Source organism: Conger conger, chromosome 7, assembly GCF_963514075.1.
Source record: "Conger conger chromosome 7, fConCon1.1, whole genome shotgun sequence".
Taxonomy (NCBI): domain Eukaryota; kingdom Metazoa; phylum Chordata; class Actinopteri; order Anguilliformes; family Congridae; genus Conger; species Conger conger.
Genome location: NC_083766.1, coordinates 19,646,472 through 19,665,323, shown reverse-complemented (window position 1 = coordinate 19,665,323; position 18,852 = coordinate 19,646,472). Strand labels below are relative to the sequence as shown.

The window sequence follows — 18,852 nt, the reverse complement described above, 5'->3', positions numbered from 1 at the left end:
AGGAAAAAGCCCTTTGATACGCTACAAAGCAAACACCCACCCACGTTCCTGGTCCATGAAATATTACTGCGAGTGAAACTCACCCTGACCGGGCTGTTATCCCCGGAACGAGTGGTGAGAGATGGACACTGTTGCAAAACCGAGCTGTGTCAGGCTTTGAGGCCCAGACTTCTAACTTCTGTTCCACTCCGCTGTGGCTTTCACGCCAGCTTCCTCATGCATGGAACTAATCATATCTGCACTGGTACACTCAGGAGTTCTTTACTCTGTGAGTCCTTGGTTTGATTCTGAACTCAAAGACTAATTGTGAAATCATGTCTGTTGATCTTCACTAACCTGCACCAATCACACCCCTGAGTTCCTCTGCTACTGTGGGTTGGTGATCTAAACTGGTGATCCGCTTGCTGAGGAGGTTTCAGCTCTTCTGCTCTCTGGAACATGAAACGTTCCGCTCAGCATGTGGGCCTTCACTAATCACTCCCTGGGTTTCATTTGTACAAAATTAATCTGTTCTGTTGTGTTTATTTTTGTGTATATGTGTGGATGCCATGCATGCATATTGTATGCCTGTATGTGTGTGCTTCTGTGTGTGTGAGATATGATGTGAGGTGTGTGTATGTGTGTGTGCGTGTGTGTGGGTAAGCATATGTATGGTATTTGTGTGTGCATGTGTATATGCATATGTATGGTCTGTGTGTGTCTGTGTGTATGCATATGTATGGTGTGTCTGCATGTGTGAGATATGATGTGATGTGAGGTGTGTGTGTGTGTGTATGCATATGTATGGTGTGTGTGAGATATGTGAGGTGTATATGTGTGTGTGTATGCATATGTATGATGTGTGTATGCACGCATGCACACATATTTGTGTTTGTGTGTGTGCATATGTGTGTGCGTGTTTCTCTGCGCTAATAATGTGTTTCTCCTGTCGTCAGAGTCAGGAGGACCAACTCCTGTGATAAGCTGTTGAGAGACGGCCAGGACAGGCCTCAGAAACAGAAGCTGGGCAGGAAAGCAGCATCCTCCACCAACCTGCTCACCCGCTCCCCAAGCCTGGAGAAGTATTATCTCCTACTCAATACTACTCACAACTGTATCTTACATTTTGCTCGCAATCTCACATACTGCTCACTGTCACATACTGTTCACTCTCGAATATACTGCTCACAATCTCGCCTACTGCTCACTGTCTCACGTACTGCTCTACCCTCTGTGGTACTTCTCATCCTTTTACTGTTTCCCTTCTTGTTTTGCAGTTTGTTGCATGTAGATTCATCTTGGTCCAGTTGTAATATTTGCTCTCAAACAGGCATGCCCTTTGAAGACAATCACAAATGACATTTGACACTTATGGCATCAGTTTACAAACTGACAATCGTAGCTTCGGCCTACGCCCTTCTCTGTGGTGCGAAATCAAAGAACGCTTTCATGCATTACACCTGTGCTAATGGCTATGATTGACTGTTTCCACAGCCGAGCCAAGGACCTGACCTCCAACTCAGGTAAGGTGTCCTGCATCCTCTGTCTGCAAAGGTTGCTTATTGTTAACATGCCTGTTGGTTCAGATCCAGATGAGGAGGTTCAGAATATTAAACTGTTTGCTCTCCCTTCAGTGAAAACTTGAATAAAGTTCAGGTTCAGGTCAAATGGAAGGCAAATTTATCCAAGTCTCTGTATCCCTAAAGTGGAGTGTCTGGAAGTGTGAGTGTGAGCTGAATAAATATTCCTCGGTGGAGAAAATGTGTCCACCACCTGATACACGTTCTCCATTTTGGCAGCGAAAGTTTCTTCAGATGTTCTTTTCCAGAGATACTTATACATCTTACATTCTTCACATACAATCCATTTATCCAGCTGGTTATTTGGAATAGAAACAGTTTGGGTGAAGGGCCTTGTTTAAGGGTACAAAAGCAGTACTCCGTGTGTGAATCCAGCCTACAACCTTCCCATTTCCCTAACCATTATGTCACACTACCACCCTCTTTTTTCCTCTTTTAATACACTCTCAGAAATAAAGGTACTAAAAGTCCCTAAAAAGGTACAAATGCTTGTCGCTGGGACGTTACCCTATAAGTACGTGCAATTGTAGCCCTAGCCAGCACTATATCATTAAGTTGTATCCTTTTTGCTTGGAAAACATACTCACTTGTACCCAAGGAGAACAATACTGTACTTTCCGGGTACATTTGGGAAATTTGATCCTCAAGAACAAAACTGTCCCTCCACCGTAACTTTATTTCAGAGAGTTTAGGGAATATAGTTTGTTGTCATTAACTGTGCCCGATTTCCTTGGATTATTATGAGAAATAATAGAGGCCATCACATAAGTGACCGTCACATTTCAGATTTTTAAAAAAGAAAAAGAAAAAGAAAATCAGTTTGCTGGAGTGGAGTGGTTTACGTTTTGGTCCACAGATTTTATTGCTGAAGGACGTCTGTGAGTCTTTTTTTTGAGAGCGGTTGTGAAACGAGCACACTGACGTCGATGTGTCATCTCACATCGTTGCGAGCGCCCTCGCTGTGGTGAGAAGCGACGGACCGCTCTACGAGACCGCATAACCGAGGGAATTCAACAGGGAAGTGCTCTTCCTTCCGACTCTCTGGGGCTTTGATTTCCGGCAGCTGTGGGTTAGCGTCCCTCTCTCTCCAATAGCTGCGTCCGGTTGACGGATAGCAGCGTTCTCTGAGAGGCCTGGCCGTCTACGGTGTTCCCAAAGCCAGCACTTTCCTGCTCCTGGCTCCTGCTGCTCATTCTCTATCAGTGAGCTCATCGCAGCTTCAGCCATGTCATTCTCCAGCCGTGTGGAGAGACCCCGGAATGAATGCTCTTTTTGTCCTGACAATAATGCGCCTGTCTCTGTATTCCTCCCCACGCCAAGTAGGGTTTGTCTGACTACGTCCAAACCCTCTGCATTTTTGCCCTTTTGTATTTCTGTATCTCCTGATCCAAGCGATGGGTCTAAACTCAGGCTTTCAGAAGACAGATTGAGCTTTATTCCGTTTTTTTCTCTCTTTTCCTTTCAAGTATGAGTTGCAAAAATTAGACCCTGGGGCGAGGTAGCAGCTGTTTGAAAGATGTTCAGGAGCAGCAGATTCTCATCTGTTTGACAACCATGATCCCCTCCCGTATGAATTCAGAGATAATTTCACAGTTCATTTCATTCATTTCCATTCGCTCACCCACGCAGTTCTGGCCAGTTGAGCCCAGCCCGGTGGAAGGAAAATCAGCAACATCTCATCAGTTCACTGATCGCTCTGGATTAGGCTGCTCTGGACTGTCACTCAGACAGTCAGCCAGTTAAATCCTCAGTAATATTTATTTGTGTTGACAGAGCCAGAGGTGGAAAATCCAGGTCCTCCCTCTGGTGTTTTGTTCCAATCATCTGGATTTGCTAAATAGATGTAGATAGATAGATCATTACATTTATATAGTGCTTTTCTAGACACTTACTTACAGTGACAAGGGGGGAAATTCTATCTGCCAAATGTGGTATGCTAGTTGGAAAGTTGATGTGCTCTTCAAGGATTCAAGTTTTATCTATGTGTTCACTCTAGGACTTGGAACTGTACTTTCCTCTAGTCTTCAACACAACTTGTCTCTGGTTCTGATTTGCACTTTATTGTACGTCGCTCTGGATAAGAGCGTCTCCCAAATGACTGTAATGTAATGTAATGCCTCAGCCACCACCAACGTGTAGCATCCACCTGGGTAATGCAACGGCATCCATTTTGCACCAGAATGCTCACCACACATCAGCTGAGGTGGTATGGGAGAGAACAATGTTTTTGCCAATTGAATCAGGGGATGATTAGGTGGCAGGTAAATAGCACAGTTCTTCAGCCAGGAGGTGGAACTAATTTGTGAAATCAGCTGGCTGAGTCCATGGGTAGAAGAAACTTTCTGTCAGCTGGACTTTCCACCTCCACACAGAACACATTAAAGAAAATTAGTGCAGAACTTTAACTGCAGAAATGTGAGAAGCAGTTTAATTATACATGTGGAAACTGTAAGGAGAAAAGATGTGCAAAAGCGAAAGCGTGATTTTATTGAAAAACACAAGGTTAAATCTATGTTAAGCTTATGGTAGGTTGAAGGCAGAAATTTAATTATATGATAGCTAGCAAAGGATGCAATGTGGAAGATTCCTACGTGAGGGAATTGGAATCCTTTAGTTGTGAATAATTCTTTCTTTTCCTGCTCACAGGATCTTCATCATCCAGGAGAGGGAACTATGGACAGGGTGAGCTCTCGGCGTTTTCCCAGTTCTGCGTACATATTCCTGATCCCACCTCCATTCCTCTGGGAAAACTTCACTGTTCATTCAGTCTGTGTGAGAGTGTGTGAGACTCACTAGTGTGACAGTCAGTGCTTTAAGGCGCAGCCAGAAAAGACCAATGAAATTCAGAAAAATAATACTACTGTAAATACAGGTCTAAATTGTCCCTCAAATATGCACTCAAATATATCATTCCAACCCTGCCCAAATGTAATCCTATTGGTCACGTCTTTCACTTTCTTGCAGTGAATGGATTTGCTGGAGTGGATATATTAAGGAAAGCTGTCTGGAGGGGACGTCCTTATAACAGTGCTTTCCATTGGTTCCACAGGCCATTCCATAAAGATGTTCATTCGAGGCCGGCCAATCACCACGTACATCCCCTCTAACATCCAGAACTACGAGGATCTGAAGATGGAACTGCCATCGGAAAAGCTGGAGCTTGACTGGGTGTATCCTTTTATGACCCCCACAAAAGCCACATCGACACAGCTGATTTGCACACAGGGCTGATAGCAGTGTCATCCTGTTTATTTCAGCCCAGGGGTGATGATAGGTTCCCCGTGACTATGGGGGCGACATCAGCTCAGGAGCGAGACACCAACCAGCTCGTGAGGAGCATTTGGGGGTTAGGTGTCTTGCTCAAGGACACTTCGACACAGCCCAGGCGGGGATCGAACCGACCGCTGTTCTTACTGCCTGAGCCACGTCGCCTGATTACCTTTGTTGCCTGAGCTCACACTAGCTGTTTGTTTTGAAGCTGGTCTGCAGCAGTCATTTTGAATCTATTTCTGCTGGCTGTGGTATGAGGACTTAAGACTAAGACGGTGTTTTGCAAGAGGAACTTTCTGAAAGCTTTGGGCGAGTACGTTGTTAACTTTCATACATCCAACCAAATGCGAGACATACTGTAATGTTGAGCACTTTATTAGTGTAGTGGCGTAAGTCATAGATAAATAAGCCAACAGTATTGAGTTTTATTTTCGTCATGGCTTTAGACATATGGCCATAGGCAGATGTAGTATTGTGCGTTGTATTTATTGTATGTACTGTAGCTACTTTTTATATTTGCGGTGGTTTCCATCATATATCCAAAGGCAGAGACACAGTGTTGTGAGATTTATTCATGTAGTGTCTTATGCCTCAGTATTGTGAGTTGCATATTGCATGTTGTGGCTTGTATCATATAGCCATAGGCAGAGGCATAGTATTATGGGTTGTATTTACTCTATGTACTGTAGCTACTTATGTCATATATCAACAGGCTCACAGTATTGCGCGTTGCATATGTGGCAGCTTGTATCATATAGCCATAGGCAGAGACACAGTGTTGTGAGATTTATTTATGTGGTGACTTATGTCATATATCAACAGGCTCACAGTATTGTGAGTTGTATATGGGGTGACTTATGAGATATATCCCGAGGTGGAGACATATTATCACAAATTGTGGTGAGTTTCAGCCACTGGAATGGGAAGTTTTGATTAAATTAAACGAGGGGAAAGGAGGATGGTCACATGAAAGCAAGACTACAGCAAAAGCTTCCTGCCCTCCTGATTAGAGCCATGAGATTGTACCTGAGTCATCCATAAGACAGCCTGATTTTCGGCACAGTTCAGTCCCGGGGGGAAACTGCCCCCTACTGGCCCACCGACGTCACTGCAAGCAGCAACCTGGTTTTACCAGGAGATTGTTGTTGCGTCACAGTTCTAAAAAAACCTCACTACCGCCATAAAAATATGTTTTAGGAAGCTGGTTGTTCATGCTTCTTGGGTGGGGTGTCTTCATGTTCTCTTATAGGAGGGGTGGGGAAGAGTGTAGAACGGTCATATGGTGTGTGGTCATATGGTCATATGATCATATGGTCACATGGGTGTGGTGAATTTGGCTCAGAAGAAAAGATCGAAATTAAAAAGCAAAGCATAATTTTTTTTACTATGATAGAAATTGTGAAACAGGTGGATTCATATAAATTCTAGGACTTGTGTACTGGGTCCTAAAGCTGGAACAAAATGTATAAAATTGCCTTGATACGGCACGATTAAAGGCCTAGAGGTGTGGAGAAATATGTGTGGTATCACAGTAACTAAGATGGAGGTGGTGCACAGTTGCACAATTTGAGTGCTATGACACATGAACATATTTCAATATGTATGGTTCATTCTGATACATTTTTGATCATTCTGCTGAAGAAAACATTCTTTATGTATTCATGATTAAGCTGAAAGGCAGCTGGGAGTTGTCCTCATGTATTATAAAATTATAATATAAAATTATAATATGATAAAATTTCACTCTTTCCAGAGACTGAGCCGGAAAAAAGCAACACATTTTATTTTATTTTCTTGAAACAATCCATCCAATAATGCTTAATATTATTATATTAATATTAAGTCAATACATAAGTATATTATGTAAATAAAGTTTCAGACTGGATCAATGCATGACCAAAAGCAGTTGATTTACAGAAGAATGAGTTTTCAGACTCAAATGTGTAAACTGGTGTGATTGGCAGAGAGAGTGCCGGGGAGGGGGTATGGTGGAGACGTGCATAATCTTGTTTCTAGACGTGGTGAAAGGGTGAAAGGGTACTTTCAGCACACCCTGTCTCCTCTTATTTTAAGCACAATTTTTTAATGACTCCATGTGGTGAAAGAGGACTTGTGTGGAGTGCAGGGGTGCTGTGGTTTTGGGCTGTGCGCACTCTAGAGCTGCCCTTGTTTATTTACACAGAGAGGACACGAGCAGCTTTCCGTCCAGAGTCTCGTTTAACCAAACACCCTCTTCCTTTGGCCAAACAACTCCTGACTCCAACGTCTTGTGTGTATATGTGCGCGTGTTTGTGCCTGTGAATGTTTCAGCAATCTTGTGTTGAGGAGCACAATGAGTCAGGCAGTCAGGTCCAAATTGTGTTTACACTCTCAGTTGAGAGTTCTTTTGTGGTTATTTTATTTACTGGGAGTAAGGATACTGTGGTAGCTCACAACCTGACATGTTTATTTGAACATTCCCGCTTTACTGAAAAATCTCCCTCTTTCACAGAGACTGAGTGGGGAAAAAAAACATCTGTATGTCTTACTTGTTTCTTTTTTGAAAGAATCCATACTTAAAACATGAGGTGCCTATGTTGCGTAGTGGTTAAGGTACATGACTGGGACCCAGGAGGTCGGTGGTTGGATCCCCGGTGTAGCCACAATATCCGCACAGCCGTTTGGCCCTTGAGCAAGGCCCTTAACCCTGCATTGCTCTAGGGGGGCATTGCTTAGTCTAATTAACTGTACGTCGCTCTGGATTAGAGTGTCTGCCAAATGTAAGGTAATGTTGATGAAATGAAGGACATGCTTTAGTTTCAGAATAAATCTCTGGCCAATAAACGGCTCCCTTCAGCCCTCTCAGAAATAATGATAATAATAGTAAACTTTATTTATATAGCACCTTTCATATATAAAAAGTAGCTCAAAGTGCTTAAAGTTATAGTGATAACTAGTGATACAGTGATATAGTGATATAGTGGTACATTTTTATTCTATAAGGATCAAATTTCCCAAATGTACCCTGAAAGTACAGTAATGTTCTCTTTGGTATAAATGAATTGCTGTACGTATTGGTAGGGTTATAATGTTATGCGGCGGCACGGATGGTGCAGTGGGTAGCACTGCCGCCTCACAGCAAGGAGGTCCTGGGTTCGTAATCCCTGTTGGCCGGGGCCCCTCTGTGTGGAGTTTGCATGTTCTCCCCGTGTCTGTGTGGGTTTCCTCCCAGAGTCCAAAGACATGCAGGTTAGGCTGATTGGAGAGTCTAAATTGCCCATGTGTGTGAGTGTGTGAGTTTGTGAGTGTGTGAGTGAATGGTGTGTGTGCCCTGCGATGGACTGGTGACCTGACCTGTCCAGGGTGTATTCCTGCCTTTCGCCCAATGTATGCTGAGATAGGCTCCAGCCCCCCTGTGACCCTGTTCAGGATAAGCAGGTTAAGATAATGGATGGATAATGTTATGTGCCTATAGGGAACCACCTTAAGCATTTGTACCTTTTTAGGCCCTTTTTATACCTTTATTTCTGAGAGTGAGTGGATCACAATGTTGTCATTGTTGTTACCACATTATTGTTTGTATTCATGTTGTTTTTTAATCCTATTCATGTTTCTGTGTGTATTCTTTACTCATGTATTCCATGGAAATAAAGCATTTTGAATTTTGAGTGGACCAATGCGATGAGCGAATGTCTCCGCCTTGACTATTCCGCGTAGCTATGGTTACCGGGGACGAGATTGCCGGGCCAACCTGTACCTGTTACCGACGGGGGAGGCGGTGTTTTTCTTGGCCTGCGTGGTGGTCCTGTTCCACATCAACAAGCGCACACAGCGCCACTACCTCAAACACACCGACTGCGTGCGCTGGTCAGTGTGTGTGTTTTTCTGTTCATCTGTGTGCCTGTGTGGAGGTATGTTTCTATGTGTGTGTATGTGTGTATGGCCAAACTGGGGGGACAAACAGAAGTTAGATACACACACACGCACACACACACACAAACACACAGTTGAACACACATGCATACAACAGGGTGCATGTGTGTATGTGTGTACATATGTCCTTTATTGTCACTTTGGTATGTGGACATGAATAAAAGTATTAAATGTGTGTGTGTCTGTTTGTCCCTCCAGTTTGGCCATACATCCAGACAGGGTGCGTGTGGCTTCAGGACAGGCAGCTGGAGTGGACAAGGATGGCAAGGTGAGTGAGGAGCCCTTTAAACACACCTCATTACATGACATGTTATTTGGCCAACGCTTTTATCCAAAGCGACTTACAGTTCCTAAGAACAGGGCCAATCCCCCCTGTTATTTACTCCATAATGTTAAACCCTGTATGTGTGTGGTGTGTGCATGCATATGTGTGTGGGGTGCATATGTGTGTGGGTGCATGTGTATGTGTGTTGTGTGTGTATGTGTGTTGTGTGTGTATGTGTGTGTGTGTGTGTGTGTGTGTGTGTGCATGTGTATGTGTGTGGTGTGTGTGTGTGTGTGGTGTGTGTGTGTGCATGTGTATGTGTGTTGTGTGTGTATGTGTGTGTGTGTGTGTGTGTGCATGTGTATGTGTGTTGTGTGTGTATGTGTGTGGTGTGTGTGTGTGTGTGCATGCATGTGTGTTTCAGCCATTGCAGGCATTTGTGCACATCTGGGACTCGGGCACCCTGGTGACACTGCAGCAGATTGGGCTGGGGAGCTTTGAGAGGGGGGTGGGCTCCGTGGCCTTCTCCCACGCGGTGAGTCCCCTCACACCATCACATCATTTCACTTATTTAGCTGACGCTTTTATTCACAGTGTCGTACAGTTCACTAGACTAAGCAGGGGCCAATCCTCCCCTGGATCAATGTGGGGTTAAGGGCCTTGCTTAAGGGCCCAACAGCTGCACTGATCTTATTGTGGCTGCACCGGGACTTGAACCATCTACTAGGTACAGTCACCATAAGGAGGCAGACTACCGGCATGGTGTCTTTGTCTCACCACAGCCCAGCAATGCTCACCATTTTCCTCCACTCAAGTGTACCTCATGATTACCGAAAAACTGGATCATATCTAGCAGGTATCTATGGCCTGGACTTGTAAATTCCCAAAATGCCTCCACTACATGAATAAAGGTTTCCGACGAGGATGGGATTCGAACCCACGCGTGCAGAGCACAATGGATTAGCAGTCCATCGCCTTAACCACTCGGCCACCTCGTCAGGTGCTGCCTTGTTGCATGCGTAGTCGCTGATTTTTCTACTCCTAGCTCCACCTATCAGGAGAGGCAAGAAAAACGGGCAAGAAAAAGAAGATTGACAGAGAAATCGAGAAAATGTGAATTAGGGAAATATGTGAAAATGTGAATTAGGGAAATATAATGTCCTTCTATGTCTAGCTCCTAGAAGGAATGTCCTTACAGATGATGGACATGGATCGATTTCCAGGTGTGACAAAGGGAAATGAGATAGGAGGGGAAATATATGCGATTGGAAAGAGCCTCTTGTAAATTCCCAAAATGCCTCCACTACATGAATTGAGGTTTCCGACGAGGATGGGATTCGAACCCACGCGTGCAGAGCACAATGGATTAGCAGTCCATCGCCTTAACCACTCGGCCACCTCGTCAGGTGCTGCCTTGTTGCATGCATAGTCGCTGATTTTTCTACTCCTAGCTCCACCTATCAGGAGAAGCAAGAAAAACAGGCAAGAAAAAGAAGATTGACAGGGAAATCGAGAAAATGTGAATTAGGGAAATATGTGGAAATGTGAATTAGGGAAATATAATGTCCTTCTATGTCTAGCTCCTAGAAGGAATGTCCTTAAAGATGATGGACATGGATCGATTTCCAGGTGTGACAAAGGGAAATGAGATAGGAGGGGAAATATATGCGATTGGAAAGAGCCTCTTGTAAATTCCCAAAATGCCCCCACAACATGGATAAAGGTTTCCGACAAGGATGGGATTCGAACCCACGCGTGCAGAGCACAATGGATTAGCAGTCCATCGCCTTAACCACTCGGCCACCTCGTCAGGTGCTGCCTTGTTGCATGCATAGTCGCTGATTTTTCTACTCCTAGCTCCACCTATCAGGAGAAGCAAGAAAAACAGGCAAGAAAAAGAAGATTGACAGGGAAATCGAGAAAATGTGAATTAGGGAAATATGTGAAAATGTGAATTAGGGAAATATAATGTCCTTCTATGTCTAGCTCCTAGAAGGAATGTCCTTACAGATGATGGACATGGGTCGATTTCCAGGTGTGACAAAGGGAAATGAGATAGGAGGGGAAATATATGCGATTGGAAAGAGCCTCTTGTAAATTCCCAAAATGCCTCCACTACATGAATTGAGGTTTCCGACGAGGATGGGATTCGAACCCACGCGTGCAGAGCACAATGGATTAGCAGTCCATCGCCTTAACCACTCGGCCACCTCGTCAGGTGCTGCCTTGTTGCATGCATAGTCGCTGATTTTTCTACTCCTAGCTCCACCTATCAGGAGAAGCAAGAAAAACAGGCAAGAAAAAGAAGATTGACAGGGAAATCGAGAAAATGTGAATTAGGGAAATATGTGAAAATGTGAATTAGGGAAATATAATGTCCTTCTATGTCTAGCTCCTAGAAGGAATGTCCTTACAGATGATGGACATGGGTCGATTTCCAGGTGTGACAAAGGGAAATGAGATAGGAGGGGAAATATATGCGATTGGAAAGAGCCTCTTGTAAATTCCCAAAATGCCTCCACTACATGAATTGAGGTTTCCGACGAGGATGGGATTCGAACCCACGCGTGCAGAGCACAATGGATTAGCAGTCCATCGCCTTAACCACTCGGCCACCTCGTCAGGTGCTGCCTTGTTGCATGCATAGTCGCTGATTTTTCTACTCCTAGCTCCACCTATCAGGAGAAGCAAGAAAAACAGGCAAGAAAAAGAAGATTGACAGGGAAATCGAGAAAATGTGAATTAGGGAAATATGTGGAAATGTGAATTAGGGAAATATAATGTCCTTCTATGTCTAGCTCCTAGAAGGAATGTCCTTAAAGATGATGGACATGGATCGATTTCCAGGTGTGACAAAGGGAAATGAGATAGGAGGGGAAATACATGTGATTGGAAAGAGCCTCTTGTAAATTCCCAAAATGCCCCCACAACATGGATAAAGGTTTCCGACGAGGATGGGATTCGAACCCACGCGTGCAGAGCACAATGGATTAGCAGTCCATCGCCTTAACCACTCGGCCACCTCGTCAGGTGCTGCCTTGTTGCATGCATAGTCGCTGATTTTTCTACTCCTAGCTCCACCTATCAGGAGAAGCAAGAAAAACAGGCAAGAAAAAGAAGATTGACAGGGAAATCGAGAAAATGTGAATTAGGGAAATATGTGAAAATGTGAATTAGGGAAATATAATGTCCTTCTATGTCTAGCTCCTAGAAGGAATGTCCTTAAAGATGATGGACATGGGTCGATTTCCAGGTGTGACAAAGGGAAATGAGATAGGAGGGGAAACATATGTGATTGGAAAGAGCCTCTTCCAGAGATTCTGCCTTCACTGCGTGAATAAAGTAGCCGAAGAGGATGGGATTTGAACCCACGCATGCACAATGGATTAGCAGTCCATCGCCTTAACCACTCAGCCACCTCGTCAGCTGCTACCGTAGCATACTCATATTCAGGCATAGTCATGGATTGAACTCCACTCCTTCATCCTCATCCTTATCTGCCGCTAACCACTGAGTGCCACTCACACTTCTGCTTGTGAAAAAGACAGGAACAGTATTCTATAGTCTCATTTCTTATTTCTTGATCTAATACGATTGCTAGTGATAAATGTCTGCTGACCTGTTGTTTACCTTTTTATTTCTTTTACTGAATTTTCCTGATGCTTTTTCAGCAAGCACGTTTGCATTTGAATTTACAGATGAGTTTCTCTCTCTCCAGACTCTTAAACATGCATATTCTCCCATACTTTCTTTTTTGTCCTCTTTACCCTCTCTGCCTCTATTTCTCTCTCTCTATCTCCCGATGCAGGACTCTGGAGCGTTCCTTTGTGTGATTGACGAGTCAAACGAACACATGCTGTCTGTGTGGGACTGTGCCAAGGGAACGAAACATGCAGAGATTAAGGTACCTGCAGTGTGATTTTGGATCAAAAGCATCTCACATTCACTAGGCCTTCTCCTGCTCCTGTACTGCAGACTGTTGTGTGGTCACCAGTCATCCCTACTGTAAAATCTGGCTGTGTAAGCTTGAAAATTAAATTGGTCAGGTCATAAATCTGGTCAAGCTGGGTAAGAGCTAGTCATCCACCATGGCCAAGCTGATCATAAAGCTGGTCTAGCTTGGTATGAGCTGGTCAACCAGCATGGGCAAGCTTGTCATGAAGCTGGTCGAGCTGGGTATGAGCTGGTTAAACCATGTCAAGCTGGCAGGTGGTCTGAACTGGTCACATGGGTAAATCATGTTGAGCTGGGAGCTGGTCTGAACTGGTCAATCAGCTAAACCATGCCAAGCTGGAAGCTGGTCTGAATTGGCCACCCTGCTAAACCACGTCAAGCTGGAAGCTGGTCTGAATTGGCCACCCTGCTAAACCACGTCAAGCTGGGAACTGGTCTGAAATGATCACCCAGCTAAACCATGTAAAGCTGGGAGCTGGTCTGAATTGGTCACTCAGCTAAACCATGTCGAGCTGGGAGCTGGTCTGAAATGATCACCCAGCTAAACCATGTCGAGGTGGGAGCTGGTCTGAACTGGTCAACCAGCTAAACCATGTCGAGGTGGGAGCTGGTCTGAACTGGTCAACCAGCTACCAGCTGTCTGAAAACCAAGTTTCAGCAATTATTTTTCAACAGGAAGCTCCACTGTTTGGATATAATCTTCAGACCTCGTGCCCACGGTTGGCCCACGGTTGGCCTGTCTTATCGTCCTCAGAGTGACGGAACTGCAGCCAGTGGGACCATAAAAATCAGCACCTTGCATAACATGGGTTTTGCGTTAAGCTTTGGCGGTCCCTGTCAATCTGGATATGAAAAACACGAATGAAACTAAAGAAAAAAGTGTGTGACGCCCCCAACTCCCGTCAAGCCTGTCTGTCTCCCTAAACTTCTCAACTTCTCTGAGAGCAATTTACACAGGGGGTTTTCATGGCAACTGTGTAAATATTTAGGCAGAGTATTTGCATGCTGGAGTGTGCCTGAAGGGGACTTGGGCGTGGGGGCAGGAAGATGATGTAACATTTTTTCTCAGTAACATATTTTCAGTCTTTTAGTAGTGTTTTACTCTCAGGTTTTCTGAATGGCTTTTGCGTAAACTTCCTGAAGGCTTGCAGCAGCTCATACACTTTCGTGGAAACAGCCCTGAGGCATTCTATGGTATTGCACTGCATAGTGGGAATGACAGCCAGGGCTAGGAGCGGGGCTGTCGTGTACTCTCACAGAGATGTTGCGTGTGATAAGCGCAAGTGCCCTGCTCTGCCACACCCACGCACATACTTACAAACGTTTAGGTTTTATTGACACAGCCGTCTTCAGAGCTGGCTCCCACTGTCAGTGGCACAGTGTCAGTTTGCATGATTGCACCATACACTCTCACTCTTGGGTAGAAATGAGTACATTTTCCGAGCAAAAAAGGTGCAAATTAGTTATATATAGATACCTATAGGGTACAATTTTTTTGCACCTACTGTATAGGGTACCGCCGCAGCAACAAGCATTTTTTAGGCACTTTTCATACCTTTATTAATCAGAGGGTAGAACAGTCTCAGTAATCTAGAGCAGATGGTATTTATTGTGGTGATATACATGCAGCATAGTGGTGTGAGTCTTTTAAGTGCAGTGTGTTAAATGTGTTTTAAAAGGGCTTTCGTGCACAATGCTTTCACACGTCTGTTTTTACAGTCTGTGTACACAGCTGTATTCAACAACTGCCTGTCCAGCACCTTTGTTTTGATTGGCCCCGTGCATGTTTTTTTTTATTTTGTTTGGCTGGCCAGAGCACCAATGAGGCCGTGTTTGCAGTGGAGTTCAACCCCAACGACAGCAACAACATCATCACCTGCGGAAAGTCTCACGTGTACTTCTGGACCATGAGTGGGGGTGCCTTGAGCAAGAAGCAGGGCATCTTTGGGGTGAGTTTCGGGGGGGGGTGGGCGGGGTCAATAGGGGGATAGGGACTACGATAGTCGACAGGAGAGTGGTGGGTAGTTTTACATTAGGTAGTATAAAATAGTTTCATCCAGTTCCTTTCTTTGTTTTGTTTTCTTACACAATGCCCACAGACAGTAATGCTCTCACAAGAATAGAGTAGCCTGTAGCCTGGTGGCTAAAGTACATGACTGGGACCCAGAGGTTTGGTGGTTCAAGCCCCCAGTGTAGCCACGTGATCAGTTATCTTCCCAATGGACCTGCATGATATTCAATAAACACTTTTCTCTAGTGGAGTGTTTGTTGACTTGGGTGAGTTCATGCATTGAGTCCCAACAAAGATTGTGTGACAGACTATGTTGCATATCTTGCCAAGGGTCTCACCACAAACTGAGTACTGTAGACCTTACTGTATATCAGAAACAAAAATGCACACTTCGAAAAAAAGAGTTCTGCAAGGGTTCTTTAATTCCATAAGGGTACTCTTTTAGTTCTTTATGGAACCCTGTCAAAGGACCCTTTAACTAGATAGGGCTCTTCTACGGAATCACAGGGTTCCTAGTTAATTATGCAATTACTGACAAGGCAGGATGATAATAAAGATGATCAATTTGTACTTGTCCCAACCTGCATCCCCTCCCCACTCCAGAAATACAAGAAGCCCAAGTTTATCCAGTGCTTCGTGTTCAGTGGGACGGGGGACGTGCTGACGGGGGATTCGGAGGGGAACATCCTGACCTGGGGGAAATCCGCTGCTGATGTGAAGACCTTGGGGAAGGGAGCTAAAGGTAGAGGGTCCGGTCTGGATGCCCCGTTTCTGGATTATCAAATTCTCATTGGGCGCAGCAGCAATACTCAACGCTCTTAATGTTCTCACCTACTGTACATACAGTATGTCCAGTTGCATCGTAGGATCTGTTCTCTGCTGTTTTCTTCAGCTGTGTAACTTTCGTTATACTGCTGATCTTTTTTGCTTTTATGCATGAAGAGTAAATGGTAGGTGCTGTTTTAAAACCTCTTTTATAGGTGCTGCCTGTTTCAGAATCGATATTTGCAGTCAAAAAGAAACCTCACCCTCCCTCTCTCTCCCTTTCTCTCCCTTTCCCTCCCTCTCTGTCCCTCTATCCCTCTCTCACCCTCTCTCTCCCACTACCACCCTCTCTCCCTCCCTCCCACTCCCTCTCTCTCTCCCTCTCTCTCTGATGCAGAGACCTACCAGATCATGCGTCAGACGCGGGCGCACGAGGGCAGTGTGTTTACACTGTTTGTCCTGCAGGGCGGCGCTATTCTCAGCGGAGGGGGAAAAGACCGCAGGGTGATACGCTGGAGCGTGGACCTGGCGCCGGAGAGAGAGTGTGAGGTGCGGTCGGGTGTATGTGTGTGTGTCTGTGTGTGTGTGTGTGTGTGTGTGCTTGTATGTGCATGTGTCTCTGTGAGTGTGAGTACATGTGTGCATGTGTGTGTGTGTGTGTGTGTTTGTTTCTGCTTATATGTGAGTATGGGTGTGTGAATATGTGTACATGTGTATTTAGATGACATCTACTGCTCAAAGCTCTCTCATGCCCTTCTGATAAATGAGTTCCCCTTACTGTCTTCATATAACAAGAAAGCAGTCTGTGTTTCTTTTTGTTGGTCCATCTACTGTTGCTTTGTGTGTGTTTAAACTGCAGAATAAATCTGTCTGTGTGCAGTGTACCAAGCAGCTACTTGTAGACTGCACACAGACTTGAGCAGTGGGTCATTCAAGGACATTTTTGGTAAATGGACTGCATTCATATAGTATTTTTATCCAAAGCACTTTTTACAATTAATGCCTCTCATTCACCCTTTCACACACACACACACACACACACACTCACCAACGGTGATTGGCTGCCATGCAAGGCACCAACCAGATCATCAGGAGCAATTTTCCGACTGCCAGATGACTGCTCTTCAGCTAATGTCGCCCCAATTGTCTTACATACAATCTCTATTGTAATACAAGTTTAAATCAATGTGGGTTGTGTGTTTTAGAAAAAAAGGTGACCGTATGTTTGAGATGAGTATCCATGCTTGGCAGTATTTGAGTATGTTTGTGTGTTTGGCGAGTATGTACAGTACAGTATATGTGCAAATATGAGTGTAAGTGGAGGATATAGTACGTGTGCATTTCTCAGGGGGCTGTTGGTGGGTACTGTAGGATATATTGTTTCCAGAAAGGGGGTTGTGGTCTCACACGTGATTCAGTGTTGTGTGAATACTGAGAGATTGCACTGTAACTTGTCAGATCCCAGAGAAGTTTGGTGCGGTGCGTACCATTGCAGAAGTGGACGGGGAGGAACTTTTAGTCGGCACGACCCGGAACGCGATTCTGAGGGGCACCTTCTCAGATGGCTTTGTGGCCATCGTGCAGGTAAGTAAGGATCCAGAATTATGGCACCTCGAGGAGCCTGAATGTCTGACTCACGTTTGTGACAGAAACGTTCATGACCACTCAGTATAACCTCCCTGCTGTTTTGTCCCATCTTTAAAAACCACTGCCATGCTACACTCAGGTATAAATGTACGGAAAGTGCCTACAAATTACAAATGTTTGCCGCTGGGGTGGTATTCTGTAGTTGCATAAAATTGTACCCCTAGCCAGCAATATGTAATTAATGTGTACCATTTTTGCTTGGAAACTACTCATTTGTACCCAAGAAAGAACATTACTATGCTTTCAGGCTACATTTGGGAAATGTTATCATTGAAGAACAAAATTGTGTAACCCAGAGGAAGTAACTAATTCAAGTGAATTAAACCCAGTAGGATAGAATAATGGGTAATTACATTAGGTCATTTATTACAGCTGTTAAAGTAAAAGGTGATCGCAGTGAGTTACTTTTTCCATGAAAGACGGTGTGTGTGCATGTGTGTGTGTGTGTGTGTGGGCAGTGGAGGTTTACATGTATATGAGTGTGTGTGTGTGAGTGTGTGTGTGTGTCTATGAGTGTGTGTGAGTGTGTGTCTATGAGTGTGTGTGTGTCTGTGTGTGAGTGTGTGGGCAGTGGGGGTGAAGTTTATATGTCTGTTTACAGGGTCATGTAGATGAGTTGTGGGGGCTGGCCACACACCCCTCCCAGAATACCTTCCTCACCTGCGGCCATGACAGGCAGGTCTGCCTCTGGAACACAGAGGAACATCGACTGGACTGGACCACCACACTAGAGGTGAGATTACCATACAATTTAAATGACAACATGCAAGCCATAAAAATATTATAAATATGAACAAATAAACAACACATTAAGAATAGTAGCGACCACCGCACAGCTATGCAGATGCACACACACACACACACACACACACACACACACACACACACACAGACGCACATGCACACCCACACACACATGCACACACACATACACATGTACACATACAAACACACCACACACACACATACATACACACACGCACATGCATGCACGCATACACACACACACACATGCACACCCACAAACACACACACATACACTGTTCTGACCCTGTCACTCGTGTGTGTTGTAGGAGTCAGGGCTGTGTGCAGATTTCTGTCCAAATGGCAGTGTGGTTTCTGTGGGGCTCAACACAGGAAGGTAAGGAATTGTCCATAAGAACATTATCATTTATTTGTGTTAATTTATCTTCAACAAATTTCTATTTAATTTCAGATATTAAATACATACTTACCCTTTACTGCACACGCATTTTCTGACTAGATTGTTGATTTGAACCTAATGAGCTAAGATTATTACCACTTGAAAAATTTGGAGATGGAGCTGATTGGTGGAGAAGGAGATGCTTTGGTGAAAAGAGAAATGAGCGTGATGTGTAAAATCCAGATGTGTGTTCAAGATGGCGACCGTTTGCTGTGAACTGTGTTCGCAGCAAACAGATACTGTTGAATGTAATATTACATTTCGT

General features: G+C 44.5%; 1 protein-coding gene and 6 non-coding genes across 9 annotated transcripts in view; 1 reads left to right on the top strand and 6 right to left on the bottom strand.

The window, feature by feature from the left end:
- The window catches only part of eml3 (EMAP like 3), a 45,464-nt gene that overhangs the window by 21,479 nt on the left and 5,133 nt on the right, over window positions 1-18,852 (top strand). For 2 of the 3 annotated variants that reach the window (XM_061249191.1, XM_061249193.1), the window contains 14 exons: window positions 936-1,061; window positions 1,474-1,502; window positions 4,206-4,241; window positions 4,609-4,729; window positions 8,526-8,675; window positions 8,940-9,009; window positions 9,431-9,541; window positions 12,815-12,910; window positions 14,775-14,909; window positions 15,575-15,713; window positions 16,134-16,285; window positions 17,195-17,320; window positions 17,985-18,116; window positions 18,457-18,524. In XM_061249191.1, the coding sequence (XP_061105175.1) occupies window positions 936-1,061; window positions 1,474-1,502; window positions 4,206-4,241; window positions 4,609-4,729; window positions 8,526-8,675; window positions 8,940-9,009; window positions 9,431-9,541; window positions 12,815-12,910; window positions 14,775-14,909; window positions 15,575-15,713; window positions 16,134-16,285; window positions 17,195-17,320; window positions 17,985-18,116; window positions 18,457-18,524 (1,491 nt within the window). The remainder of the gene's footprint in view (window positions 1-935; window positions 1,062-1,473; window positions 1,503-4,205; window positions 4,242-4,608; window positions 4,730-8,525; window positions 8,676-8,939; window positions 9,010-9,430; window positions 9,542-12,814; window positions 12,911-14,774; window positions 14,910-15,574; window positions 15,714-16,133; window positions 16,286-17,194; window positions 17,321-17,984; window positions 18,117-18,456; window positions 18,525-18,852) is intronic. The other variant, XM_061249192.1, reaches the window with a different exon arrangement.
- trnas-gcu (transfer RNA serine (anticodon GCU)) lies at window positions 9,923-10,004 on the bottom strand. Its single transcript has one exon. It is a non-coding gene; the product is annotated as a tRNA-Ser (tRNA).
- trnas-gcu (transfer RNA serine (anticodon GCU)) lies at window positions 10,329-10,410 on the bottom strand. The gene has a single exon. It is a non-coding gene; the product is annotated as a tRNA-Ser (tRNA).
- Window positions 10,735-10,816, bottom strand: trnas-gcu (transfer RNA serine (anticodon GCU)). The gene has a single exon. It is a non-coding gene; the product is annotated as a tRNA-Ser (tRNA).
- On the bottom strand, window positions 11,141-11,222 carry trnas-gcu (transfer RNA serine (anticodon GCU)). Its single transcript has one exon. It is a non-coding gene; the product is annotated as a tRNA-Ser (tRNA).
- Window positions 11,547-11,628, bottom strand: trnas-gcu (transfer RNA serine (anticodon GCU)). Its single transcript has one exon. It is a non-coding gene; the product is annotated as a tRNA-Ser (tRNA).
- Window positions 11,953-12,034, bottom strand: trnas-gcu (transfer RNA serine (anticodon GCU)). Its single transcript has one exon. It is a non-coding gene; the product is annotated as a tRNA-Ser (tRNA).